At 26.2% G+C, this 19,083-nt stretch overlaps 1 protein-coding gene across 5 annotated transcripts; it reads left to right on the forward strand.

Moving 5' to 3' along the window:
- The first annotated feature begins 490 nt into the window (after positions 1–490).
- On the forward strand, positions 491–18,710 carry LOC100207550 (ankyrin repeat and SAM domain-containing protein 3). Of its 5 annotated transcripts, none has more exons than XM_065788251.1 (14): positions 491–609; positions 3,804–3,978; positions 7,824–8,035; positions 8,357–8,478; positions 9,300–9,381; positions 9,469–9,610; positions 13,471–13,567; positions 14,327–14,430; positions 15,197–15,230; positions 15,799–15,999; positions 16,116–16,182; positions 16,620–16,685; positions 17,684–17,856; positions 17,936–18,710. In XM_065788251.1, the coding sequence occupies exons 2-14, from the start codon at positions 3,843–3,845 to the stop codon at positions 18,144–18,146; spliced, it is 1,647 nt and encodes a 548-aa protein (XP_065644323.1). In that variant the 5' UTR covers positions 491–609; positions 3,804–3,842; the 3' UTR covers positions 18,147–18,710. The 5 variants fall into 5 exon arrangements, with proteins under 5 accessions (XP_065644323.1, XP_065644320.1, XP_065644321.1 ...); XM_065788248.1 differs by lacking the exon at positions 491–609 and adding an exon at positions 1,490–1,629; XM_065788249.1 differs by lacking the exon at positions 491–609 and adding an exon at positions 1,490–1,564.
- Positions 18,711–19,083: the final 373 nt, after the last annotated feature.

Genomic DNA, 19,083 nt, shown 5'->3' on the forward strand with positions numbered 1-19,083 from the left:
ATATCATTTTTTTTTTCTAACTATACATACCTTAATTCCCATTTATCACATTTTTAATGTTCTTTTTGCTGTTAAAATAAAATTATTTTTATTCTATTTATAAAATGAATAATAGAAGTTCATATTTGATAAACATTTTATTTTGTTCTAAGTTCTAAATCATTATGTTTTATTTGTTTTATTATTTTCAATGTGCATAAAATTGTTTATCCTTAAGTGTTGCTTGTTTCACAGCAAGTTATTTTACATTGTGCAATACTTTTTTATTGTGCATTGTGTTATTTTTCATATTGCTCCAAATTTTGAAAGGGTAAAACACTGAAAATAGAGAGTACTTTATTTTTAAAACAAAACCTAATAATTTTTTAATGGGAATATGCATTAAAAATAGTTGTTGTCAGTATAACTCTCATATTTTTCCGTCTTTGCATTAAATAATTTTGATAATTCCACTTTATTTATGTTTGATATTCTCATTCAACATCAGTATAAGTATACGAAAGTTTAGAGTTTGTATCATACTTGGTAAAAATTACAAATGTGTGAAGTTAGCTTAAACACACAAAAATTTTGAATCTGTCTCTGATAAAATCAAAAAGATTATAACAGGTATTCTTCTTATGTTAAAATGAACAACAGCTTTTTAACTTTTTTTTAATATCACATTTGCACATTTTAAGTCAAAAATATAGATTATTATACTTCAACCAGCTAATTTTTTCATTCCTAAATTCCTGTTAGATTCAGAAATGTCCCTATCTAAGCTAAAATCTGTATATATTGAACTCCACCATATTGATACTTTCTAGATGAATGCAAGTTATTAGAGTCATACACAATACATGCAACCTTCAAGAAACCTCATCCAATTACTACTATATTGACAAATGCTTTTAAAGGTTTAGATCATTTTAATTTAGAATATTTATTACAAATCGATTGTATTTTTAAAATAAACCAAGTTGCAGTCAAATTGAAGGATCCAACTTATGACTAAAATTTGTGAAGTTTCCCAATTACATTTTTAGAAATTTACTCTAAATGAACTTTTTAGACTGCAGACCAAAACCTGAGTGTTTGCTTGGGATAGTTACAAAACCTGAGTGTTTGGGTTACAATACGATGTGGTTTCAAAAAAATGTATTAGTTCTCTAATTAACTAAAAATTAGTTTTAAAAATAAAAGAAAACATTAGAGATTAGAGGTTTACAAATATTTTTAAATCCCAAAAGAAGCTACTATTCAATAGCAAAGAATTTGCTAAAATTTATAATAATAATTTATAATTTAAAAATTTATAATAATAATTGCTTAAAGCTGTTTAAAAGTTAGCTTCTGAAAAGCCATCATTAGCAGATTATTTTTATAATTTAATTTAATTTTTTATTTTATAACTTAGTTTTTTATGATTTAAAATCTTAAATTACTGTAGTAATCTAAAGTGGTTTAAAAAAATAATATCTGTTGATAAAATTTTTGTTCTCTATTTTAGTTTTCATATAATATTTAAATAATATTTGAAGCCTACTGTTCCGCTCTGCAACTATCACTGAAGGCTAAACAAGTAAAGCAGTTATAAGGTCTTTCAGCACCTAAAAAAAATTGACAATTTCAAATAAAAATTTTAAAGTAATTTACATTATATATATGTGTGTGTGTGTGTGTGTGTGTGTGTGTGTGTGTGTGTGTGTGTGTGTGTGTGTGTGTGTGTGTGTATATATATTGCATGTATGGATTTTTTAGCAAAAAAAGTATTTTTAAGAAAAACACTATATTTTTTATTCTTGACATGCTTCATAGTTACATTTTCAAAAGATTTAATTTATAATAAAAACTTTGCTATATAAAATTTAAAACTGACAACAGAAAAATACTAATGGACAAAAACTGGTTACAAACCAATAAAAATTAATAAAAATTTCAAATTATGACATGGTAAAAAGCCAAAACAAATAAAAAATGTTAGCAAAATTGGATTAATAAATTTATGATATAAAACATTTGTTCAAGGTAGATTTGTAGGGACAGTGTCTGAAATCTTAAAATTTATGATATAAAACATTTGTTCAAGGTAGATTTGTAGGGACAGTGTCTGAAATCTTAAAATTTATGATATAAAACATTTGTTCAAGGTAGATTTGTAGGGACAGTGTCTGAAATCCTAAAATTTATGATATAAAACATTTGTTCAAGATAGATTTGTAGGGAGAGTGTCTGAAATCTTAAAATTTATGGTATAAAACATTTGTTCAAGGTAGGTTTGTAGGGACAGTGTCTGAAATCTTAAAATTTATGATATAAAACATTTGTTCAAGGTAGATTTGTAGGGACAGTGTCTGAAATCTTAAAATTTATGATATAAAACATTTGTTCAAGGTAGATTTGTAGGGACAGTGTCTGAAATCTTAAAATAACCATGATTAGTTAGTTATTTACAATTTAAAGAAGAATTTAAATGTTTATAAATATTATAAACATAAGAATTTAAATGCTTATAAAAATGATTTTGTTTGTCACTTGTAATGTGCTCATTTATCCTTGTTGTCAAATGTCTGAAGGTTCCTCCAGCATAACTGACATTATTGTGCTGGCTGTAATTTAATCAGCTTCTTTCACGAGTAGAGCAAGTTAAAGTAAAATATTCTTCTAAGTTTAGGTCATTTATAATTAACAAAAAGTATTGATTTCTTGAAAGATTGCTTCAGTTAATGAAGGAAGGCTTCAAATAACTACTTGAGTCTTGCTCATTTATGTTTATGCTCGACTAAACCTTTTTTCAACCTTCTTTTTTTTTAGCTATATAATTTAGCTAATAGCTAACTTTTAACGAATTTTTTTTCTTAAATTTAATAAGGAAATTTTTCAGGCTATATCTTATGTTATAAATTGCTTGCTGATTTAAATTAATAAGACAATATTGTACTCAGGGTTGCACCTTTGGCCCTATTAGCATTATTGCCCTTTCTGCACCATTAGCCCTTTCTGGTGTAATAATATAGAGCACTTATTTCTCATCACCTGTAACAACGTTAACAACTCATCATATCTTTTTTGAATAGCATAAAAATTACATATTTTTAAAAATTGATTTTGCTGATTGTTGCTTTCAATTAGTTCTTAATTGGCCATGATCATTGTCCAAATCTGGGTTCATCTTCCAACTTGTAGTTATAAAAGCTTGAACTGCTCCACCCTGGTATGTGGTATATAATGTGATATATAAAAAAATAATGCAGAAATTAAAAATTTTTGAAAAAAAAATATTTTTAAGGGTAGCTCAAGTCCCTTAAAAATTAGACAGAAATATTATCAAAATAAAAAATTCCTTTCAAAGTATATCATGTTGGGTCTTCAAAGAAGCGAAATTTTATAAAAAATTTTTAAAATAATCATCATTTTATAAAAACATTGAGAAAAAAATATATAAATTTTTTTTGTGAAAATGTAATTTTTTAGGCAGTAAATTTTAAAATAATGGTTTTTTTTATAAAATAATTATTATTTATGAAATTTTTATAAAATATCACTTTTTTTTTTTTTTTCGATAATATTAAGGACCGGTTTAAAATTGATATCAACTGGCTGGTACAAAAGTTGTTTAGATAACTAAAAAAATTTTATTCTATATTATTTATAAACTGCATTTATTTATCTATAAACTGCATAATTTTTATTCTTTATTTACATTTTTTCTTTTATTATATTTGTATTTGTTTAATGTCATTTTTCATCTATTATATAAAGACATTATTTTATAAAAGTTTTGTTTTTCTTTTTAATCTTTTTATTTTCTATTTTTACAGCTATATTTTTGCAATCTTAAAAAAACAAATTAGTTTGCAATGACGTTTGTGAAAGACGAAGATTTGTATGCAATGTCAAGTTTCAGCTCTCTTATTCAGCAAGAAGAGCAAGAGGAGGTTGTGCTATTGGATTTACACACTGCATGTCTAATTGGTGATTATGATGTAGTCAGAGGTTTGATTTTTTGTAGCAATATTGCATAAAACAGTTATTTTAAGAAGAAAAAAAACCATTAAAAATAAAGTTATTTTTTTTTTACTTAAAATAATTTTTTTTTCAACTAAATTCTTCTGCGAAGGTACATGTATAAAAAACTACTGTGTAGTTTCTTTTACATTTCATTCATTTAACAGTGTGAGCTAAGGAGACAGATTCTGCTTTTATTTCTTCAGAAATATTCCCAGAATTTTGTTAGTTTTCCTAGTGAACATTTTTTATCCTTTAACAAATTTACAGTTTTTTTGTCCTTTAGCAACTTTACAGTTTTTTTGTCCTTTAGCAGTTTTTTTAAAGATAAGCTGATGGTTGTACAGATATTTTAAAACTATTTTTATTTTAATATAAATATAAACCAAAATAGCTCTAAATATAAACCCTATATTGAAAAAAAAGTGTGATAAGTTTGAAAATCCAGAAAAAAATATGGTAGGTCTGTAACCTGATCATGATCAGTAGAAATTCGAATTTTTAAACTGTGTTTTTCTCAAAAACCAAAAAAATCAGTTTTAACAATTTTTTTTTTACTTAAATTATACCTTATCATTGTGACATGTAAGTATTTTAATTTTTTGTAAAGTACCCACCATCATCTCCATAATTTTACTCATAATATAACTTATTATTATTATTAACCCATAAATTTTCATCACTGTTTGCACATTTGCTTCTTTTCCTCAGTATTTCTTTCACAATTGCCCTGTAAGGTTTGATAACTCATTGCTCAAGACAGTTTGGTTGGTTAGCATCCTTTGAAACAACATTTACGCTATTTTTCATATACCCCTCCCCCCCCCCCCCCCATTGCTTTTTGGGAATAGTGGATTAATGCCAGATCTGGCCATAATAAAGTTGGTTTTTTTGCTTTTTAATCAGAGGAAGAAGTTGTTCTTCCATGTCACATAGATCTGATGTCAAAATTTGATTTGTTATAAAAGGAGAGGTTTAAAAACCACAATTGTAAATAGCCTGCTATACAAGCAATTTAGAAGTGAGTTTTTCAACTCAAATGTACTTAAATTTATCAGGCCCTTTAAAATATTTTGATTAATATTAGTATTGATTTTTATAAATATTTTCATTGATATTAATATTGATTGCTTAAAAGTATTAGTGATGATCCAATTGCCTTCATTTATTTGTCAAGTGACCTTTATTGTATCTTCAAATATGCTTTCAAATTTTCCTTTTTCAATACTCTTTGAACAAAAGATCTACCGCATTTAAACTTTGTAGCTAAATCTTGTTGTGAGTCAGGTTTCTATGAATTGAGTCAACTATTGAAATTGCCTTCATTTTATTGTTAAATCTTGATTTTCCACCACTTTCAAATTTTTTGCTTACAGTTTTGTTTTCTTTATAACATTTTATAACAATTCCAACTGTTGATTTTGGAACTTTACATGCTTTTAAAATCATTGAATATAAGAACAAAATCTTTTCTATACAAAATTTGAAAAAAAAAAACAATTTTTATACTCTTTACTTGACATTGCAAAATTAATTAGATGTAAACAAAACTAGATTCATGTAGCAACTACCTCTTACTATCTTCTAAAGTGGATTTGCTAAAACTGGTAGAAAAATAAACTCACTGAACCTTCAGTGAATCTTGAATTCTTTGCTTCATAATTATAACATTTTTGATATAATATTTATAAGAATCATATAAGTTATCCTTAACAAAATATTATATAATTTTTACGTTATATTTATAATTTATAAGTTATTAATATGTTGTTTAATACTTATATGTTTATACCTGTGTATTAAATATTTGATCAATAATTATGCATTGAGTAATAAATATTATATAAAATATTTATGTTAAATATTATTACTAATATATACTCCCTCCGTCCGGAAATATGGTATACATTTTAGCAATTTTTGTTGTCCGGAAATATGGTATACATTTGCGAAAAAATAAAATAAATCAAAAAATGACAAGTATATTACATTAACTTTATTTGAAACATTTTAATTAAATAAGAATGATTTTTTCACTAGAAACTTGATTTGGCTTTATTGTATGCTTCTTCGGAACATACGCAGTAGCAACTTCATTGATTGCACCGTGTTTAAGCTTATTCTCCTTCATCTGCTGTAATAATTTTTCTAATATACCTTGACGTTGTTCTTTGGTTAATTGTTTATATTTGGAATCCTTTCTTTCTAAGTTTAAAAAATTTCCTTCAGAATTTTCCATACTCGTCTTGCAGCGGTATTAATTTTATTTGTCTCAAGAAACACTGATGTTTGAGTGTTAAGTTTTTAATTAAGAATGATATTGCTTACGTCAAGTATTTCAGGTTATATTGTCATGAGTATTTACTATGACAATGTAATGACAGTTGTCAATTTACTTTTATAATCACAATAATCTACAATTTTTGTTGAAATATATACCATATTTCCAGATGGAGGGAGTAAATATTATGAGCTTCCTGTTAAAATCAGGCCAAGCCCAATAGTTACACTTATCAAATTTGCCATATTTTTAGTATGTTGATGCTATTCATACTAGAAGGTTAGTTTTCAAACTTTTTTAAAAGTATTTGTAGGTTCTCTAGATATTGGACTTTGAAGTTTAACAAATTTTTTTAGGAATATTGATCAAATAGTGTTAAAACCACTTTTAAATTTTAAAATAGAACAAACCATATACTTTTCACCTAATTATTTATGGTATTTCATAGGGGTATTAGGGTATATATAGGGTATTAGGGTATGTATAGGGTATTAGGGTATTTCACCTAATTATTGTTTATTGGCTTAAAAAAAAAAAAAAAAGGTTAAGTAAAAATTTTAGCCAAACTAGATATCATGCTTCATAATTACGCAAAGAAGTTTTGATCTTCATTTTCATCATAAGCCGCAAGTATTCCATAATTTTTTTTAGTTATTATAAATCTTAATCTAGTATACTTAAAAATAAAAATACTTATGATAAATTAAAGAGTTAGACTCAAAATCTAATTCAAAATAGTTATAGTTGATTAGCAAAATTTTTGTGATCTCATAATGGTTAAAGTTCTGAGTTTAAAATAACAGTTATTTTCAAAAATGAGTATTGGCCTTTCATCTGCCATATTTATAAAAAATACTTACGGGATATTTTTATAGTAAAAAAAAAATAGCATTTCTTTTTTGATTGAGAGCCATCATCATCAGAACTTATTAGGTAGTCTCTTCAAAGTTATCATTTTTTAAGATACTGTTGCTATTCACACTAGGAGATCAATTCTAAAATATTTAAAAATATTTATTTGTTCTCTAGATATTGGGCTTTAAAGTTTGACAAATACTTAAGAATTATTGACCAAATGGTGTCAAATGCATTTTCAAACCTGAAATTACATTAATGCTTGTATTATCCCATGGTTATTTCATTTCATTATTGCATATTAGCTAGTTTAGGATAAAGTATATATATTGGACAGAATGCTTGTTTAAATATCATGGTTTAAATGTACACAAAAGTTGATTTTTTCTTCATTTCAATCTTCATATTCATCCAAAGCCTTTGGTATTCTATAATTTATGATTTAAATTATAAATTTTCATCTAGTTAAGTACCTAAAAAAATTTTAGGATTTGAAGCGTAATCCCTTAAATAAAAAAAAATTTATTAATGCAAATAAGCATTGTGTAATACTATTGTAATGCTATTCCAAGTTACCCTGGTAATTTGAAAAAATTATCAAGGTTATGGGTAACAAACATTGTTTGCACAATTTACAAAATTTGTTTATCAAGTAGATTTTGCTAAATTTGTTTTAATAAAACAAAATTTTCTTTAGATTTTATTGAAAGACAAGCAAACATCAATAAGCAAAATCTTGGAGGTTGGACTCCATTAATGTATGCTTCTTATGTGGGTAGGGACAATATCTTGAATTTACTACTTGAGGCAGGAGCAAAAACAGAAATATTTGCAAAGAAAGATGGGCTAACTGCTCTAATGCTAGCATCTTACTGTGCTACAGAATCTATAATGTATTTTCTACTGCAGGTTTCTAATTGTTTTAATAAGTTATTCAATTTCTTTACTTTTCTTCTATGTTCCATAACTAAATGTTTGTTACTTGAAATGTTTTTTTTAAATTTTTGAATTTTAAACCATTTTAAAATTATTTATATAATCTGAAGATGATGATGATGATGATGATGATGATGATGATGATGATGATGATGATGATGATGATGATGATGATGATGATGATGATGATGATGATGATGATGATGATGATGATGATGATGATGATGATGATGATGATGATGATGATGATGATGATGATGATGATGATTTATAGAAAAATTTATTTTTGTATAGTATGGTGCACATATTAATGCAAGAGATAACAATGGGATGACAAGTTTATTTCATGCAGTTCGTCAAGGGCATAAAAGTGCTGTTAAACTTTTATTAACTCACGGTGCTGATTTAAATTTAGGGTATGTAATGTGAAACACATATCCCTAGTTTTTTTTTTTTTTTTTTTTTTGTTGTTGGCATGTGTGTGTAATATTATGAAATTTATTTTTTCATTTTTGTTTTATTATTAAAGCAAATTACCAGACGAATAATAATAAGATTTTTAAATTTGAATAAAAATTTATTTATCTTTTAATTTTATAATACAGGATAATATAGTTTATCATTTTTATTAATTTATTTTTTTATATAAAACTTTTTTTTAGTCTGCACATATGTTTAACAAAGTAGCTAAATAACACAAAATGTAGTAATTTTATGTGTAACCACATCAAAAAAAAATAGTTTCTACAGCTGTAGTGGTTCCTTGGCCATTTGGATGAGAATAATATTTTAAAAATTTTAATAATTATTTTAAGGGATAGTTGTTTGAATTTGGCTTAGGTAAACATTACCTTCGCCCTTGCAAGTCTTTATTAAACATTAAAGTAGTATTTAGCATTATTGAAAAATTTAAAGTTTAGATTTTTATCATTATTTTCTTTATCTTCATCATTATCATTGTTTTATACTTAGTTTCTATGCACTTGCATAAGCCAATACTTTCAACAACTCACGACAATACTCACAATCTTTTCTAATCCAAGTTCCTTCATGTTGCTTGTTATGCACTGTTTCCAAGTTTTCATACATTTGCCTCACTACATCAACATCTCTGAAATCAATTCACTACATCAAAACATCTAAAATCAATTCACTACATCATATTAAAATTTTTCAGAACCTGCTTATGATTATTTTTGTGGTACAGTTTCTTTTCACTTTTCTAATAAAATTTTAGACACTTTCAAACTGGTTTGACACCATTGATGGAGGCTGCTATTAGTGGTCATGAAGAGATTTTTAGTATTCTTTTAGAGAATGTAAGTTTTTTTGAACGATATTGTAAAACTAAAAACTAGTAAAACTAGTTTTTTTAATAAAACTTAGCTAAATTGCTTTTAATTTAGGGAGCTGATTTAGATTTAAAAAATAATCAGGGGGCAAACGCACGTGCTTTGGCTGTTCATTATGGTCATGTTTCAGTTTTAGGACTTATTGATAAGGCATTAATAACTCAAAGGCAACAGAAAAACTTGAGAGAAGAACCAAGTAAGCCTTTTTAATTACTTAGCTTGTTTAATTTTCGATACTGTTATAGTGTAAAGATTTTTCTATAAATATTTTTAAATTTCAATTCTTTAAATTGAAAGCAAAATATATGTTATGAGTGAAATAGTTGTAAAGAATGTTCCTTTCATATAGTATAAGGTTATTTATAAACAATATAAGTTGATTTTAGCTTAAATACGACAAGAGCAAAAAAAAAATGACTAGTTGATACATAGTAATAAAGTAATGACTGGTTAATACCATGGTGATAAAGTAATAACTGGTTGATACATGGGAATAAAGTACAGGGTAAGAAACTAATGACTGGTTAATATATGGTGATTGAATGATTTCTACTTGATACATAATGATTGAATGGTTGTTGATAAAAAAAAAAAAGTACTCTTATCAAGATTGTGTGCTGAGCACACAAATTTGAATTTTATTTGATCCAAAGGAACGTATCCTATTTGTATAAAATTGTGAAGAATTAATTGATATTATATCTCAAAAAGTTTTAAATCTCATTATAAATAAAATGAAAAAAATAATGAGGAATTACTGTAGATTCTTGATATTTCCCATGTGCATTAAATATCTGTGAACATGATCATTACCATAATTATCAAATGTGATATTTTATTATTATATAAATGGTTACACATATGAGCAATTTTTGTTTTCACAAATTAAAAGCCACAAAAGGTAAAATCTTTGAACGCTCACATTTTATATCAAATGTAAAAATATGACATAGGAAATTGTTCTGGCTATGCATGTAAAAATGTTTCTAGCTATACTCTGGTTTACACTTATTTAAAAAGAGCGGAATGAATCGCTCATTATTCTATTCTTTCTCAATATTGATACTTTACGTAATACAAAAGTACAGATAAAATACAATGTGCAAATGCAAATTAAACTTTATAGTAAATTAAATTAAATTCAAACGCAATTAAATTTTATGGTAAATTTATGGAAAAGAAAAGCTGATGAAAAAAAAAGTGCGGCTGTCTGTAAAATTCTTAAATTTACGTTTCACCAGACAGTCAAAAGTTTTCGAGATCATTGAGGTTATGAAAAAAAAAAGATAAAATTTAAAGAATATTGTAAAATCCGTAAATTCATCATCTTAGATTGTTGTAGCAATGTAACTTCGAGAACACCTAAACGCTGATTAGTTTGTAATTTAAAAAATACGTTCTTTCTATTATATATTTTAATCTGATATCATTCAAGATTAACGTAAATATAATCATCGAAAGAATAAGCAATGAGTTTCGTCTTTTTTTTATAAATATACTGAACTCATACTAAATATTTAATACATGACGAACAGTTTCTACTCTATATCGGAGTTGCATTTACTGATGGTAGTATCTTTTGAGTTGAACGATAAATAGTCAAAACAGGGTTTAAATCTTAAATTAGTGTTTTTGTTTTGTTTTTACCTGTTGTTGTTTTTGTTTTGTTTTTTTTGTTTTTTTTATGTTTTAGTAAAGATAGCCGATAATTACTTCTCAAAAAAATAAGTTTTAAAAAGTCGAGATTATTTTCCGGAAATCCTAAATAGGCAGCTTTTCAGCAATAAAATTAATTTGATTCTCTCTCTCCTTTATAACCAGTTTTACAGGAAAATAGAAAACAGGTATATACAGTCGCGAGCAGTGAATTGTACACAGCAGTAATTTTGGTTACTTTTTATCTTTTCGTCTCGTAAATCAATGGTTACATATTCTGCATTTTTTATTTCATAACTAATCCATAACAAAGAGGAGAAAGTACTACACTATATTTCAAATAAAAATACAAATTATTAAAACTTATTTAAATTCAGGTAAAAAGAAAAAAAAACATAGAAATTTACTTCTGTGTACAATTCATTGCTCGCGACTGTATATGATTAAATATAATAATCAAATAAACTTTTTTTAAGAAGATTTTTAAAAATATCTTAAATCCGAAAGTTACCCATCTGTTTTACATCAAAAGAGCAAGATATCTGGCTATGTTAATTATAGTAGACAAGGTTTATGTTTACTATAGTTTTTTTTTTTTTTAAATAATATATATGTTATATAACATTACATAGAACGTGCAGTAATTGGAAACTCGGTTCAATTTTTTCATTCTCTAACCCACTTTTTGCGTTGTTTTTTTGTTTGCTTTTCTTGTTTAAAAAATCAGAAGTTAAAAACAAAACTATTTAAAACTAATTTTTATTATCAATTGAACATTAATAATCAATAGGTTATTTTAAATAAATTTTAATCATTTAATTAGCCACTAAATTAACACTTAAATTTGTATAAATTAAAACTTATCGTCGTTTAAAATGTTTATTGCGTTATTTAAAAATATTAGTCGCGTAATTTACTAGTAATTAAAAAGCGCGATATAAAATAGAATTTAATATGATAGCAAAATTCTTTTTCGAACTCACTAAAAGGCTCATGAATCTTAATGAAGTTATTTTTTAATTTTTAATTGCTTAGATCCTTTTTATATCGTTTAAAAACTATGCTTATTTATGACTTTTTTTATATACGTTATAGTTTTTGAGTTTACTGCAAAGGAAAAAAAATGTCGACAGACAGACAGATATCCCATTCCCTTTTATTATAATAATAATAAACATGTTTAAGGCTCTCAAGTAATAGAGTTTACTGGTCACATTAAGAAGTAGATGAAAAGCGTAAAAGCCTACAATTGCACAAAAAAATAGTCAACTAAAAATATTATATATGTATATCATATTTTATAACTTTATAATAAGATTTGTAAAAAAAAAATATATATATAGGGTGATGATTGTTCTGTTTTTTACCTAGGAGAGCACAGCGCGAAACGTAATTAGAATTTTCTATTATTAATTTATATATTTTATATATGATATATTATTTTAACTATATTATATATCTTTTAATTGCGTTTTAGAACAAAACGTGGTTAATCCAGTAAAATTATACATTACAAACATAATAAATTTAACATAATTTTTATAAGAATCACAGTTGGTTTCTATGAGTCAGTGAAAATCTCGTTATTCCAATATATTATAATTAATTATGAGCCTCGGATTTAATAAAAAAAAAAAAAAATTTCTTATAAATTAAAGTAGTGAATTTTACAGTTTTAATTTAAATTTAAGCTATTTACTAAACTTATGTGTTTGATAAAAGTCTAGTAAAAAACAGTATAAATTATTTCTATTACCAAAATCGATTAAAAATAGTTTCGTCATAAAAGTTTTATGTAGAATGGTTTTAAACTGAAAGATTTAATTTCTTGACGGCATGATTTTTTCATGTGACGGCATGATTTTTTCATGGCGGCAAGATGCTGCTCGTTTTTGCTACGCCTCAATCTTCATTTTTGTTTCTCGATTAGTTTTTATAAAATTAATTTTAAAAGTTTAGTTCATAAAAAAAACATATTTTATGTTTACTTCGTAAACTTTGTGCTAGGATATTGCATTTCAATTTTTTCGAGTTTTTGTGAACTTTTTACATAATAAACAATTTTAAACACATTGTTTTAGGTTTTTTTTCATTTTAAATAACTCATTAAACATTTTGTTAAAGTTTATTTATTGAATTTAATTTGTTTTACTTAAAGTAAAAATGTCGGTCAATTGAATTACAAATTCAAACAATATACCATTATAGTATCTCCATGGTGAAAAAAACAATAAACAACTAAAGTGTAACTTACACAATTACAGACTTAAAAATAATATTTCGAACCTAAAGTTAAATTGACAGCTTTTGCAGTGATTATTTTATCCAGGTGCTGAAATATATTTATAAAGTCGATGTCGAAAATGAAAAATCGAAGAGTACGTTTTATATTTCATTTAGAGTTAGCAGGTGTCGATGTAATATTTCATCCAGGGGTTCATGAATCAAACATTAGTGAAGGACCATCTACTATACACTCTTTGATACAAGCAGCGAGGTTAGTTTATATTATTTCTGATATTGTCTGTGGTTATTTACATTATTCATACTAAATAACGAAAAAATAATCAGAAATGATCTATGCTTTATTTCTTTGCTTTAAATATATATTATATTTTTATTTCTAAAGTTATTTAAAAAGATTACGCAAACATACTGATTTTAAAATTGCGCGACTAAAATTCCTTTATTTTTTTTTTTTTTACGTTTCCTTATTGTATCATTTCTATACTAACATTTCCTTTCTGACAATCGTGGCAGCGGAAGATATTCACTGCGACATATTGCAATCTACTCAAGAAATTTATCACTATTTTATGGTTTTGCGCACCGCATTTCTCTTATACTAAGCGTTACATATTGTTTTATACTAAGCGCTAATTTGTATGTATGCATCTGCGCGTTCATATATATATATATATATATATATATATATATATATATATATATATATATATATATATATATATATATATATTCTACTTGGTAAAATAGAGGAAATACATTTATTTAATGTTTGAGGTTAGACCTGGGTTGTATGTTGCTTTTAACTATTTTTACAGTGAAATAGTTTAATATACAATGTAAAGCAATATACAAACGTCATTGCACAGGATAAATTTTTTTTACTCCTTTATAACATTGTTTTCATCTCTACGCTAAAATACAGGAGATAAATTTACGTCATTAAAAGTGAAATTATTTTTTTAAACATTATTTAAGAAAATGCAATACTAGTAACATGGTTTTATTATAGCGTTGCAGCACAACAACAGTCTCAACAACAAATTCCTGTTGCGACGTTGTGTCCAGACTTTACTCGACTCACCACGAAAAATCAACCCGTTGAAAACACATTTGGTAAAATACATTTAAAGAATTATTTTTTTTCGTTATTATTAGAGATCCATAAAATTAAAAAAATAATCTGCAAAAGTAAAAAAAGTATATATATATATATATATATATTACTTGTTATCTTTCAAAGCATGAATACCTTTGTAGAATAAAAATGTAAAAATTTTTGCAATTGCTAAGTTGTTTATCAGGTAATTATTTTAAGTATCGTTTCAGTATAATACGATGCTTTTTTTTGATTCATCGATGCTGTTCGAGACAAATATTTTTAATATACGTTATATACATACGCAGCTCTTCTATAAGGTCTTTTTTATTTACACATGTCGGGAGTAGTGAGCAACACTACGAATTGTCAAAGATATTCATATTTTGTACTACAAAACTGAATTCAAATGTAGAGCCAGTTCAATATGGGTTTATCCCCGAAGCCATGCTTTTGTAATTCTACACTACGCTACGCTTAAAAGTAGTTTCAAAAAGTTTTAGGTTTTTTTAATTATAGGATCAACGATTTTCATCAATTCTCTAATAAAACTGGGTCTCTCCCTCCTCCAGGGGTCCGGCACCCGTTCTGTTTAAAGAGCAAAGTCCATGAGTTTTAATATGCTAACTTTGATAGAATACTGCTATTGATAGCTTTTGAATGCTTGTTGAATATCTATACATAGAATCGGTATCGAAATATACATAGAATCGGTATCGAAAACATTTTTTCTGTAATTTTATTCAGCCCTTGTGTTACTTATTCTATTATGATTTTGTTTAGAAAACGCTAACGCAGATCATTTTTCTGATGAAAGGTAATTTTAACATTTAATCTTTAAGTAATCATTCACTTACCATGTTTATTAAATTTTTATTTTGGAAATTCCGACATGCAATATTAGAGATACTAGCATGTAACATAAGTTTTTATATTGAAAAAAAAAACTACTCTCTCGACCAAAAGCCAACATTTATGTCTTATCAAGGCCAGATTTTTAAAGTACTGTAGCGCAGGTTCGCACTTGCGAAGATTTTAGCCAAGGCGAGTTTCTGTAAACCGGCTTGCAATTAGGTATTTATAGATACATTTTCATTAATGGCAAAATTATCATTAATAGCTTATTATGGTTAATGGTATAATTGGGAAAAATAATCTTTTTATTACTAGTAAGTTTGCTATTCATTTGTCACTTGTAAAATGCAATCTTTATGTTGACAAGCGCTATACACAATTTTTTTTTCTCTTTTATATTTCTAGTGTAGCTCTTCTTAACTGAAACCAAATAGCATGAAACCAGAGCATTATAGTTTTATTTTTTTATTATTATTATTGTTTATTTTTATCATTATTATTCGTTGCCAAATTCATTCAGACCGTTTTAGATATTCAAAGAAAGTTGGACATTTTAAAAATGACGCTACTGACAAGACTTATTATCAACACCTCTATGTTCCTGAGAGTCTTCAGGAGTTATTAGAAGAATTAAGTTTAGAAACGCATTTAGCTAAGTTTGAAAGCCAGTTGATCGATATAAGCACGTTTTTGACGCTAAATGACGCGGATTTACGGGAAATTGGAATTGAGTAAGTTTTTATAAGTAATTTATTTGCATTTCTGTTGTCGTTTGTTTTTTTTATTGTTTTTAGTTTTAACATTAAAACAAAAATACTAATTCATAACATCTTTTTATTTTCAAAAGTAAATTAGGACCTCGGAAGAAAATACTAATGGCAATTGCCAAAATCAAGCAAAGGATAGTTCCAAAAGTAATTTTTATTTTAAAAGCTATTTATTTTATTTTTAGATTTTTAATCTTTTTTGAGACAATTTATCTTGTAAGCTTAATATAGTGTACGCGCACATATATGTGGGGGGGGGGGGCAATTCCACGAAAAACGTAACGTAAGTTAAATTCTCTTTCGGTATTAAGTTTGCCCTCTTTTTGCCTTACTTAAAACTTTTTGGTTTATTTTATTCTACAGAGTCTGAAAAACAAATAAGCTAAAAAGTTTTTTAATCTGGCAAAAAGAGGGTGAAATAACTAGCAATTTAATATTAAACAACTATTGTAAAGGAAAATGGTATTCCAAGTGCAAAAATAATATTGAAAAGTTTTATTTCTAAAAATTTATATACATAAATAAATGATAATTAGCACTAGAGGCCTTAATTTAAGTTAATTTTTTTTTTTTTCTCTTTTTAGACGGATACGATACACGGTCAAGAGATACACACACAAATTTATGATTTAAATAATCAGCTACAGCAGGTTGTTTTTAATTTTATTATTGACACTAGCTGATTTTTGTATAGGAAATCTGGCGTGTTATATGTGCAGTGCGTTAGTCATAAAGTATCGTAGAAAGTCTAAGCAACTAAGTATTTATTATTCGTCATCATTTTTTATGTTTTTGTGCACATACTTTTTCATGGTGACATTTGCATTTTTTCAATTTTTTATTGTCAATCGCGAAACAATCGCAAGATTTCTCAACAAGAGCTTAGTTTTTTATTGGCGTAAATTATATCAAAGTAGTTTAGAACTAAACTGTTAAAGAGAGTTAACCATGCATAATACTGAAGTATAAAGAAACAGCTATTTAGTGATGTAACTATAACCCTGTGAAAACTTAGTAGTAAATATTTAGCGACGAAAAACCTGCTAGTTAGCTTTGCATTGAGCGCTATGCGACTTTTTTTATTGTTATTATTGTTGTGTTTAATCGTTTCTCTCGCACAAAAATTATTTTTTAAGTTTGTTATAACTAAAGAAATTTGAACTTTAGGCATAACAACGTTGTATCAATATAGTTACATCGAACCTCGCCGTTGCTGTTAACTAGCTAGCTAGTCGAATTAAGGTAGCGATCCTCCCGGTTAATTCGCAGTCGTTATTGTTAAAGATGTCGCGAGCCGAGTTCCCACCAAAAAATGTCAAGAAATAAATTATACTGACTGAATATACCAAATGTTTGAAATATATTCACGAATTTCTAGCTTCAATGTGAATGTGACCAATGGGAATAGGGAATATAATTAAAAAAATAATTTGAAACATAAAAAAGAATTAGAAATATATAAAAGGGGTTTGTTAAGTATTTAGAACTTTAGATCGTGTAAATGACAATGTTTTAGGGTTGTTTTTTTTATGTTTAATAATAAGAACCCTTTAAGTACTTCTAAAAGAATTGTTACTATTCTATATAGAATTAAACTAAGAGATACGATATAAAACAAGGTCTAATTATTTGTTTTGCTTGTTATTAGTCGTTAGCTTACATTAAACAACTGGAAACACAATTGCAAAATGAGCAGCATGTCCGCATGAAATTTACTTCTTATTTGGAAAACGAACAGCAGCGCTTGCGACAAATTCTTTTTTATGCAAACGACGTTGGTAAAAACTGTAAAGAAGCTTCTTCTCAAATCCAGAAAATTAAGTAAGCTTTTATTTCTTTTTAATGCGTTTTTTTTATTTTAAACTAATTTTTTATCTATGGTGTGCTTACATTTTTGTAGAGACTATAACAGCCAGACGTCCACGTTACTGCAGCAACTTAATAACAACTTAGTTTCTAAGGATTTTACTGTAGACTCTAATATATTCGAAACTGTTAACTTGATTAATTGTGAAAGTGATATAGTAATGAATCGGTTAGATGTTGCATACAAACAAATTGAAAGAACATTAGCTTTGTTACGCATACCTAACTCCGTTACTCCTATTTGAAAAACGGCATTAAAAGGATGTCGAGCTTAAATTTCTTGCATAATACCGGATCTGTTCTTCGTATTGAAATTAATAAGTTAAAAGAATTTTAACTTTATTAGAAATATAAAACAATTTTTACGTTTTTGAAATTAACTTGGCGACAGACAACATTGTTTATATGGATTACAATGGATATTTCATTAATACGCATATTTATTTTTCAAGTATTTAAACAAATTTTTTTTTAACTTTTTTTTTAAAGGATTGTTTTTGTAAATATCGGGGATTTTTTTTATTTATTTTTGAAAATTGTAAAACCTGCTTATACTTGAATTGAATTTGAACAAAATAATAATAATTTAATATTTATTAGACATAATCGAAAAAATTGTTTTTACGAATAATTCCATAAAAGTTATAGATTTATTGATAACAATAGATATACATAGATAACAATATTTTATTAAATAAGTCAGTTACAACAGTAATCGTATTTCTTATTATAATGTGTTTTGTCAATAAAACATATATAAATAAACGTTTGTTATGCGACTACACAACTAGAATACATTAATATTACAACTGAGTCTTATCTAATTAAATTTGATCAGTCCTTATCATGACCACTATCATTATTATCATCATCAGTTCCATCCTGATTAACATGGCACAAATTAGCAAAATAATCTGCAAATTTACGGATGCAGAACTAGACTATAAATGTCTCTTCTTGCTGTTTATTGCGAATGCTTTATAATACAATAATTGAAGCTCATTATGCTGCTAATTGCGATTCTTAGTGATCCTCTTCCCAACGTTACATGACTGGAATTTGCCATTGTACTTGTCGCGATAAAATATCTCATTTAAATGGTTCTCAGTAACAAACTATTACTCTATGAGTCTTGTTGATAATGACACATATTCTTATATTCAGGTTCCAAATGTTTACTGT

Source organism: Hydra vulgaris, chromosome 01 (assembly GCF_038396675.1).
Source record: "Hydra vulgaris chromosome 01, alternate assembly HydraT2T_AEP".
Taxonomy (NCBI): Eukaryota; Metazoa; Cnidaria; class Hydrozoa; order Anthoathecata; family Hydridae; genus Hydra; species Hydra vulgaris.